This window comes from Enhydra lutris, unplaced genomic scaffold (genome assembly GCF_002288905.1).
Source record: "Enhydra lutris kenyoni isolate GAN:26980312 unplaced genomic scaffold, ASM228890v2 scaffoldscaffold28, whole genome shotgun sequence".
NCBI classification, from domain to species: Eukaryota; Metazoa; Chordata; class Mammalia; order Carnivora; family Mustelidae; genus Enhydra; species Enhydra lutris.
This window is the reverse complement of record NW_019154112.1, coordinates 3,825,460-3,836,497: the sequence shown is the minus strand read 5'-3', so window position 1 is coordinate 3,836,497 and position 11,038 is coordinate 3,825,460. Positions and strand designations below refer to the sequence as shown.

At 41.7% G+C, this 11,038-nt stretch overlaps 1 protein-coding gene and 1 pseudogene across 1 annotated transcript in view; one reads left to right on the top strand and one right to left on the bottom strand.

The window, feature by feature from the left end:
- LOC111152454 overlaps positions 1–4,620 on the top strand; it is a 4,918-nt pseudogene extending 298 nt beyond the window's left edge.
- Positions 4,621–8,310: 3,690 nt separating this feature from the next.
- The window catches only part of LOC111152452 (HLA class II histocompatibility antigen, DP beta 1 chain-like), an 11,757-nt gene continuing 9,029 nt past the window's right edge, over positions 8,311–11,038 (bottom strand). Inside the window, exons 3-5 of the mRNA XM_022510947.1 lie at positions 9,939–10,220; positions 9,387–9,497; positions 8,311–8,324 (exon numbers count right to left, since the gene is read on the bottom strand). Coding sequence (XP_022366655.1) covers positions 8,311–8,324; positions 9,387–9,497; positions 9,939–10,220 — 407 coding nt within the window. The remainder of the gene's footprint in view (positions 8,325–9,386; positions 9,498–9,938; positions 10,221–11,038) is intronic.

The following is an 11,038-nucleotide window of genomic DNA, read 5'->3' as shown; positions in this document are numbered from 1 at the left end:
TTTCTTTCTTTCTTTCTTTCTTTCTTTCTTTCTTTCTTTCTTTCTTTCTTTCTTTATGACACCCCAGGTCTGATAGGATCTTTAACAGTGTCAGGGTTCAGATCCTTCTATCTTTTTCCACCAGCCTCAACATGGCTCTTCCCGCTCAAGTCCAATATGACTGAGTTCCAGCTTTCTTGTCTACATTCCAATCAGCAGAAAGGGGGAAGGGGGAAGAAGGACCCATTTCCCTTTTTATAAGGGCACTTTCTAGAAGTTGCACACAGGAGTTCTTTATACAGCTCATTGGACAGAATTTGTGTGTGACTGTACGTAACCGGAGAGGAGGATGGGAAACCAGTACTTATTCTGGAAGTCCGTGTGACCTTGTGAAATGGAAAATTCTATTTAGCAATCAGAGATTATGGATATTGGTGATAAAATTAGTATTTTCTGCCATGCCATGTCTCTAAACAATTTCTCAAGTAAGATCCAAAAATGGGGGATTGTGCAGTGGTTTTTACCAATAAAATGGTCTTATAATTTCTATAAAAATCATTTGTATAAAACCACAGTTTTTTGCCTTAATGGGGGGAGGAGCATTCCAAGGTCATCTATCTATGAATGGTGGCTTAAAGACCAACAGTGCAAGGCAAAGCATTAAGCAGAAGATTAAAAACAAATAGGCTGCATATTTGGTTTTCCTGGCACACCTCCTACTGGGAATTTCTTAAATTTTTGGAGGCCTTTTTGGATGCACTTAGAGAAACACGCTTTCCTGCATGACTCTGCCATGAGTTGCCTCTGTTGCTAGGCCGGTCTCTGAGTATCTTGAGGTCATTGTCCTACTGGAACATCAGTAGAATAGCTACAGTATGCAACCTTACAAGATGATTTAATTTTAATTTAATACATCCTTTTAAAATGATTTAATTTGTTAACAATGCCAGCCAGTTGAATTCTCAGAGATATATGCCATATAGTTATGTATGTCTTACTCAAATCATTAAACTCCAGGGATCTGTATACCTGTTTAGCCCCTAAAGCAATATTATCCAATAGAACTTTCTAGAGTAATGGAACTGTTCTACATCTGTGCAGTCCAATATGGTGGCCACTAGCCCCAGATGGCTATTGAGCACTTGAAATGTGGTTAGCGCCCCTAAGGAACTTTACTTTTAATTTTATTTAATTTTAATTAATCTAGCCACATGTAGCTAGTGGTTACTGTATTAGTGGTTACTGTATTAGCATGGCTTGATGGCATCTTGCTGTTTAAGGAGCTTCTAAATTTGGATCCATTTTTGCTAATTGGTGAAGAGACCCAAGTTTAGTATGGATGTGGATATGTAGTTTTCAGAATTCAAACATACCAATTGATTCCTGTTCTCCTTTCTCAGGTAAGGAGTTTCAAGGGCAAAGGCTTTTGCCTGATTTTGGGAAAAATTTTTCTTCCCAAAAGTTTATTTTAATCATTAAGTCAATAAGGGAAGACAGTTTTTGGGTGCAGTACTTTTTCAAAATCAGTGTTACGGAGATATAATTTACACACAGTAAAATTTATCCTTCTTTGCTGAATTGTTCAGAAGTTTTGACAAACATGAATTGTGTAATCACCACAATGATCAAGAAAAAGGATATGCCTTCCCAACAAAAAAGTTCCTCACAGGCTCAATTGTGACCCCCGGCTAATGTGTCATTATTGTAATGAGCAATTTTAATACTTGAATTGGATTTAGGTAATCTGTTTATTGTATTTCTTTTTTTTTAATTTTAGTTAACATACAGTGCAAATTTGGTTTCTGGAGGGGAATTCAGTGATTCATCGCTTACATATAATACCCAGCGCTCATCACAATGCGTGCCCTCTTTAACTTCCATCACCCATTTAGGTCAGCTGTTTAAATTCTGTTTTATTGGATTATGCCTCAGGGTGGAAGAATTTACATTGGTGATACAGTCAATGTGGCTTGTTAGGGCAGCTGAGTGAAAGCAAACTTTGGTGGTGAACATAATTTATTGGTATTAAAAAGAATACACCAGCCAGATGGATGCACGAATGCTAACCAAAGATTGATTTAGGAAGATCCTTTACTGAGGAAATGACATCAAGTACAGTGCTAACATCATACATCTCTATATATTACAACTAGATGAGTTAAATATATGTACTTAGAACAGTCCCTGGCACTTAGTAAGTTCTATTTAAGGATTAGCTGATCTTCCTAATATTGCTGTAACTTCCAAGATGCACCTACCTTTTGACTGCCAGTGAGTTCTATTGGTGGGATGGGTATCTCCAGGTTCTCCAATTATTTGATCATAATTGTTATTTTGCATATTCTCCTAGAGACTTGACACTTTCATATTACCTCTCCCCCCACCCCCCGGGGAAGTAGAATTCCAGAGGTTCAAAGTGGTAGCTTTTCCAATTTCCAGAATTGCATTAGTGAATTCAAATAACATACTCGGGGACAGGTGAAATCACCACTGGAACGTTTTTGGTTTCCTGTAAACCCCTTTAATTTTATCTCAATTGATCTCGCCTTATATATAGTTTCCCTTCCACATGCCCCAATATTCAAAATCGCCCTCATATTAGATTAGGTTTTCCTGATTGATAGTTGCTGTTGATCCTGTATCCCAAGGTTCCTAGAATTCTGGGATATTTTCCTGGGTCCAAAGTGTTTTAATAGAGTCTACAGCGTCTCCAGACAGATATACCACTGCAACAGGTCTAGAGGGACAGACCTTGGGGGCTATTTGTGCTGTCCTACAAGAGGATCTGGCTTGATCTTTAGGGTAAAACTCTTTAAACTCACAGGGCGAATAAAGGAGGTGTGTTGAAGTGCCCCCCGTTTTGTATGTACCAGGGAAAATGTGTTCGTAAAGTTTATGAGCTCTTTGTCTTTGTGATTTCCTTTGGCTTGGTTCCCAGCGCTTTTCAACTATGTGAGTTGGAAGTTTGCCAATATTATTTCTATGGTTGAAGCATCTGTATGTGGTAGAATTGGACTGTTGGTGCTTCCTTAACTTCTTTTGTAATTTTATTAACTTGCTAGTGGGCCTGTTACATCTTTGAGATTCGATATCCTCAAGTCTAATGAGCTGTGACCAGACAAGACTCTTTCTTTCCACCTTCCTTGCTTGTCTCATTCTTTTTCTCGTTTCAATTCTCTAGCAGTTTCACCAGCGGATGGTTCTGCCTCCACTGAAAGCTACTCAGAGAGGGCCTACATATTTTTAGAGAAAGATTGTAAGCTCTACTCTGCGTGCCCAGTATGGTAGCTACTAGTCACAGGTGGCTTTGACAATTTGAATTTAAATATTTTAAAATTAAATGAAGATTTCACCTTCTTAGTTGCATGAGCCATTAGCATTTTCAACGCTCAAAAGTATATGTGGCTACTTTATCGGACCCCTCAGACACAGAACATTTCCACCACTGTGGAATAGTTCTATTGGACAGCGATGCTCTGTTTCCGGGTGATCACATTCACTCTTCAGCTACTAACAGTCTCTAGTTAGGTAGTCTTCTTTCCAAAGTTGACGCTGAAGGGTTTCCTTCTGTTGGTATGTTTTCTTTAGATTCAGTTATGTAAAAATATAATTAGGGTTTGTTTAGTGACAGAGCCATGACTAGCATATTTTCACGGCGGCTGTTAAAGGCATAGCCAAACCGCAGAAGCACCGCGCTACCAAAGCCTCAACATTTGGCCATATTTGTTTTGGCTTTTGTATGCCTAACTTTTTCTCTAACTTTTTTTTGTTAAAAATGTTGGAGTATTCCCAAATGGACAAATGCCCTTGCTTCTTACTCCAAGTGTAGATTCACTCTCGGCCACTAGGTGGTGATGGGATCCTTCTTAATATTCTCGAGCTTTCGAGGCCATTTAAAATTCAGATCCTGGCAGTGCTGCTTCCTCAAAAAACTGAGAATTTTCTCATGAGCATTAACAATACCCTACAATTTTAATTCTTACAGTTGTTCAATAACGAAGGAAAGGATAACCCCCTGACATCAGGAGCCGGAAGTGAGTATAGCCGGGGCGAGAAGGTGATTGCGGGGTGGGGGTGGGGCTGTCCACCCAGCACTTGGATTCAGCTCCTTCATTTCCAACAGGGAAGAAGCTTACACCGAGTCCGTGGAGCCTGAAAAGCTAATACAATGCGCCTACAATAAAACCAACCAGATATCAGGGCCTGCAGGTTTCCTCATCATTTTACCGAGTACGGAAAGAGTCATGTGGGTGTCGTAAATTGGTTGCTTGTCCCGTCAGTGCTCGCCACTTCAGTGCTCACCAGGTTTCTCCGGCCGAAAGCAGTCATCGAATCTCAAACTGTGATGATAAAAGCTGTACTGAGCAGAATGTTGTCAGCCAAATCAGGAACCTTGGACAAGAGACTCTGGCTGAGCGCACATGGCAGTGCCCTCCTTGTGATGAAGGCTGGGATAAAGATCTGTGGCAACAGACCAGCACCCCACTTGTCCCGGGCACAGCCAACTACTGTGACAACAACAATCCTGCCAGCAATACGTTAGGGCTTCTGGAAAAGAAGAGTAACCTGGCCTCGGGCATGCGTGTTCCCTTGGCTCTGCCGAATTCGCTGTGGTAGAAAAGCAATGGAAATGCACAGTAACTGAGTATCTACCTCATCAAACGCCAGGCACTAGAAGACTCTTGTTTCTTCCTACTACCAGTGGGTTCTTCACTTTTTTCCTCTTAATTTAATTGTAGAAAGATAAACTGTGACTTTCAAACTGACAAGTACGTTTCTCCTCTTTTTCCCTCTCCCTGCTTTGAGTTCTCACTCATTGGATGCAAGAAAGAACATTTGGTGCCTGGCCAGTTAGGTGAGTGGCTTCTGCCTGGCTCAGCAGGTAGAACATGGGACCTGTGATCTTAGGGTTGTGAGTTCAAGCCCCGTGTTGGGTGTGGATCCTGATTAAAACAGTTTGTTTGTTTGTTTGTTTGTTTGTTTGTTTTAAGAGAGAAACCTTAAGCTCAGAAGAACTATTTCAAATAAAGCATCACTCTAGATTTAAAAAAAAAAAGGAAATGACAGAAGTACTAAGTAATTTATGTGTTATGAAAAAGAAATTTCCCTATTATGTTTCCATATGGCAATCCTCTACCCTCAAGAGGGCAAGCTTCAAAACAGGACTCAGTGGTTAGAATTCTGAGTTAACTCACAGCTTTCGGACTGTCCTCAGATGACACCATGTTAGGAGGAATTTTTAACCAAACAGAAAATCAGGGAGATTCTCTTCTCCTTGTCAAACCCTAAAGTAATGTATTGGTTCTGTTTTATAAGGACTCTAAGATAACAGGGAAATGTTTTTAAACTAAGTTCCTTTTAATTATGACTCCTGATAATATTAAATTAACTCTTAGGCATTATAAATGCTGGCTTGTCAGACCTCGCTGGCAAGGCTTGTTTTTTACCAAAATCCCAAATAGTGAAGTCCCTCTCATTTTAGGCAGTGCAGGCAATGTGAGGCTCATTCATAGTCAAGCTTCTTGGATGTGAAATTCTTTGGAAACTAAGTGGATTGCCTCTCTCTTTTTCCAAGATGATGGACAGTGGACATATGAATTACAACTTAACTTTCTCATTTGGAGCACTGAGAGGTGGGCTACTATATAGAAGTGGGCTAGAAATATCACAAGCTAGAAAGCATGTGTAATTTCTCATGGCATTGAGTAGAAACCAAAAACTTCAAAGAACAGAATACTTTCATCTGCATCCTTTGTTTGTACTTCAGCTTTTCAAAAACTCTTTAATCCAAGGGCATGGCTGGCTCAGTCAGTGGAATGAGCAGCTCTTGGTCTCAGGGTTGTGAGTTCAAGTCCCCTGTTGGGCATAGGGATAACTTTTTAAAAAAACCTACTTAAATGCTAATAGGATTCATAAAACATTTGTAATAGTAATTTCACATAATAACAATAATTAAATATAATTATATGAATTTAGCTCTTTGTCTTCTGCAATGACCCATGTTTCCAGAAACCTAGTCTTTAAGGGTGTTTTCTGTATCAACATATGTCTTTTTTGGATAAAAATGGATGCTCATGTTATTTTGAAAGTTGTCAGCAAAATGAGTGGTTTGCCTCTGTGCAGAAAAGAAGTAACGTAGCAGGTCTACCATCCTTTTGGCCTGCTTACAAAGTTGGCCCCTGCCTGGCATCTGGGAGCTTGGATTTTTCAAAGGGTTCCCACCATTTCCAGACCTGATAAGAATATGCTTAAATTATACCTAAACTGTACAAAAATATGGTTTATGCTGAACACCTGCTTTCCTTCTGCAAGTCTGGAATTTGGGTATGTGCTGGCAGATGGTGCCTACATGATCAGGCTCCAGTAAAAATCCTGAGTGGTGAGCTTTTCTGGCAGACAATATTTCACACGTGTGATCGCAACTCGTGGCTGGAGAAATTGTTTCCTGTGGCTCCAATAGGAGAGGAGTTCTGGAAGCTTACACCTGGTTTTTCTGGGCTTTGCCCCATGTGCTTTTTCCTTGACTTTGCTTTGTAGACCTTTGTGGTAATAAATCACAGCCGTGAGTACAACTACATGATTCCTCCTAGTGAATCACCTAATCTGGCTAGTCTTGAGGACCCCTGACACAGCCCCTTATTTAAAATCATCAAAAACTGACTTAAAATTATAGTTTATGATGATATTGGATCAAACTGGTTTTAGGTAGTCATAGGGAAGAAGGTCAGTGAAGAAAGGAAAGCTCTTTAAGCTTGGTTAAGGTCCATCATTTTTGAGAAATGATACTAATCTATAAATGTTACAGGAATTAGAAGTTTTCCTGATTACTATTATATGAAATTTGGGCTTAGGTGGCATACCATACCATGAAATGATGGAAACAAATATGATTTCTGTCTTGGTCTGAAACGTTAATTAATAAGATTGATAAAAATAATAATAAACTGTATTCTAAAAGCAGGCACATGTCTGAAAAAAATCTGGTATACTCTATGACCTATGACCCATCAATTGCACTACAGGGTATTTATCTCAAAAATACAGATGTGGTGGAAAGAAGAGCCGTATGCACCCCAATGTTCATAGCAGCAATGTCCGTAATAGCCCAAATGTGGAAAGAGCCAAGATGCCCTTCAACAGATGAATGGATAAAGAATATGTGGTCATATACACAATGGAATATTACTCAGCCCCCAGAAAGGATGAATACCCAACTTTTGCATCAACATGGGTGGGACAGGAGGAGATTATGTTGAGTGAAATAAGCAAGCAGAGAAAGTCAGTTGTCACATGGTTTCATTTACTTGTGGAACATAAGGAATAACATGGAGGACATTAGGAGAAGGGAAAAATGAAGGGGGAGAAATCGAAGTGAGAAATGAACCATGAGAGACTATGGACTCTGGGAAACAAACTGAGGGTTTTAGAGGGGAGGGAGATGAACCTGGAGGTGGGTATTAAGGAAGTCATGGATTGCATGGAGCAGGTATTATATGAAAACAATGAATCATGGAACACTACATCAAAAACTAATGATGTACTGTATGGTGACTAAAATAAAACAATAAAATTTTTTTTAAAAATCTGGTATACACTTGTCCTTGGCCCTTTTGGAACTGGATATATATTTCCTGACTCAGGAAGGGAAAGAATTTCAGGTGATCTGATAAACAGAGAGTCATGGGGTAAGTCTGTTTTTATGCCTTGATGTGAATAGTATAAAAAAAGAACTATAATATTAACATATTATACCTGTACACACAATTCTGATCTTCTGTTGGTTTTTACACTTGGAAAGCATATTCTTAGTGACTGACATACTTTATCACTTTATCAGTCCTGTATAAATGTCAAGTCCAAGCTCAGTGTCTTTTCCACATGGAATTTCTAGGGGTAATGGTTCCACCTTTCACTGGTAAGAATGCAGTATGAACTTGGTCATCTACAATGATATAAAGCAAATTTTAGGGGGTCCACTATCAGTTGGCCTCCAGCTCAATAGGGAGAACTGATCACCATCAAGAAGTTTATTTCTCCATGACCGGATAAAACAAACCCTTCAACCGTAAGCATGGCCCATGACCATCTACTTCCTCTCAAAAAGAAAGAAAAACAACATTCGATTTAGATGGTTTATGTTCCTCAGGAAAGGTCACTCTATAGACTGGAAGAACTTGAGAAAAAGGAAGTACATTGAAATAAAATGCAGAGACTCAGAAACTGGCCTAAGGGGGCACAATTTAGCCATAATGTCCTTTCTGGATGTGGGAGGTTGCTGGACAACAGGAATATCAGAACCGCTTTTTCCAAGGCTACGTGTGATGTCTGAGATCAGTTCAGGAGCCCTGTGAAGAAAAAGAAGGAGGAGGAGGGGGGGGGAGGGGGAGAGGAAAGAGGAGGAGAAGGAGGAGGAAAAGAGAAAGAAAAAGAATTATTCATTTATTTATATTTACTTTTAAAGACTTTATTTATTTGAGAGAAAGCACAAGTGGTGGGGAGGGGGAGGAACAGAGTGAGAGGGAGAAGGAGGCTCCCCACTGAGGCGGGAGCCCAATGCGGGTCTTGAGCCCAGGACCCCGAGATCATGACCTGAGCCAAAGGTAGATGCTTAACCAACTGAGACTCTCAGGTGCCCCAGAAGAAGAATTTAAAACAATCCAAGCTTAAAGTCTACATTTCCTTTCTGTCTAGAGTCCCAGGGGAGAAAAAAATTATAGCAAGAGGTTAAATGTTGACTTAATGAAAAATGGCAAAGAGTTTCTGGAGTTCCTTCAGCAGTGGGGCAAAGTCATGCTCTGTAGTCACACCCACTTAAAGAGGAAAATAGGATCAAGAGTTGAGGGCAGTTTGGCTCAATTTGAAAGAAAGGAGCAGCCTCAGACTTTCCTATTCTCCGGGCACGTCCTGTGATCTATCCTGACTGAGCACAGCACACTCATTGAATGCTCCCAATCTCGTGTTGCAATGAAATGAATTACATCCAAGAAGGAAGAAGGGAGCAGAAATACCACCTGTTGGCTGAGGTCCCTGCCATCCTGAAATGAAAGTGAAAGGGAAGATGGATTGGTCATTGGGAGAGTAAGGGGCAATGACATCTTGGAAAGTTATCCAAACATTTCCATCGACGTCCCCATGTCACTGGGAATGAAAGCAGGGCCCGCTCTGCAGGTGTGAGTCCCCAGACCGAAGAGAACACCCTGAAGAACAGGGTATCTGGCGCCCTGTCTTACCGGACCAGATCTCTGGGCTACGCATCTTCCTCCCTACGGGGCTGTCTTTGCCTCATCAGAGTCTGATTTTAGTGGCCTCTTTTGCTCTGTTGTTTTGCTTTTCTGTGAAAATGTCCTCACCGAAGAATAGTGACACAGCGGAAAGACAGTATCAACCACTTTCCAGAAGTTTCTTACCTCTCTGGCTTCGAAAACGGAGGATGAAGCTTGCTCCGAGGGCGATGAGTCCTAGCACAAAGCCTCCGACTCCAGCCAGCATCTTGCTCCGGGCAGAATCAGCTTGTAGCCCTGGGGAGAACAGAAGTCAGGGTGACTCCCCGCCTCCATGTGCATCCACCCCAGGGCCCTGTCTGACACCTGGAGCCTGATCTAATCTACCACGGAGGGAAAAGGAAGGGGATAAGGCCAAGCATGGAGCCACTATGGAGAAGGAGTAGGTGTGGAAAGCACTCTAAAGTTGGGGCCTCAGAGTTCTGGCTTCCACAGGAGGAAATGCTGGTTTTAGGTCAGGCATTGTTTGTTTTTTGACACAGAGAGATTCTTTAGATCACCCCCCCTCCCCGGGGCAGGATAAATGCGTGTGAGGATTGCCAGATCTTCCCTGCTCCCAGCCAAGGCTGAGGCCTGTTAGGTTGATGAGGATCACAGGGTAGCGTTGTGCAGTGACGCAAGACAAAATGAGCAGACCTCCGAGCCTGGAGCCTGGAGGGTCATCAGGGAGTAACTCACTCCACTCCACGGTGACAGGACTGTCCAGGCTGGGGTGCTCCACTTGGCAGGTGTAGACGTCTCCCTGCTGGGGGGTTATTTCCAGCATCACCAGGATCTGGAAGGTCCAGTCTCTGTTATGCATCAAGTTGGTGGATAAAACCCCAGCTGTTTCCTCCTGTCCATTCAAGAACCAGCGGACTTGAATGTGGCCTGGGTAGAAATCTGACACGTGGCAAACAAGCAGATTGTGGTGCTGCGGGTGCCCCTTCTTAGAGGGGGAGACGTGCACTTGAGGCTGGACTGGGAGGGGAAAAGACACTTGTTAGGACAGCTGAGACAGCCAATGCAGTGCATTGAGTGGTTTTCTTGCCAAACAGACTTCTCAGATGTTAAAGATGAATCCTATCCCCTAATAAGCTACTTAGAGGCAGGAGATGGGGAACCCAGTAGAAAAAAGGAATAAAACATTCAAATGTTCTAAGAATGACCTTGTCATACCCAATAATGCACAAGCAAAGAAGAACAGGAGAGGGTCAGAGTTGGTGCTCTAGAACACTTCCGCCAGAAATGTAGGTGACAGTGACTAATATTCTTTGAGCAGAAATATTGGACCAGCAATGAGGCTACCTGAATTTACATTTTTCTCATCTTGTTCAAAAAGGTGTATAATCCTGCCAGATATTATCTTGGAATCAGAATATATTCAGCCCAAAGATTTCCTCTGATCTAGCAGTCTGACATTCTCCTTAAAAAAAAAGAGGAGAAAATGGGATGCCTGGGTGGCTCAGTTGGTTAAGCATCTACCCTAGGCTGCCATCATGATCCCCATGAACCCTGGGATCGAGTCCACATAGGACTCCTTGCTGGGTGCGGAGCCTGCTTCTCCCTCTGCCTGCCGCTCCCCCTGCTTGTGCTCGAACTCTCTTTCTCTCTGATAGATGATAGATAGATAGATAGCTGGGAGAAGAAATAAAGTAGCTTGGTCTGTTCTTTTCTTTTTTTTTTTTTAATTTTTAGATTTTTTATTTATATATTTGACAGGTAGAGATCACAAGTAGTCAGACAAGCAGGCAGAGAGAGAGGAGGAAGCAAGCTCCCTGCTGAGCAGAGAGCCCGAT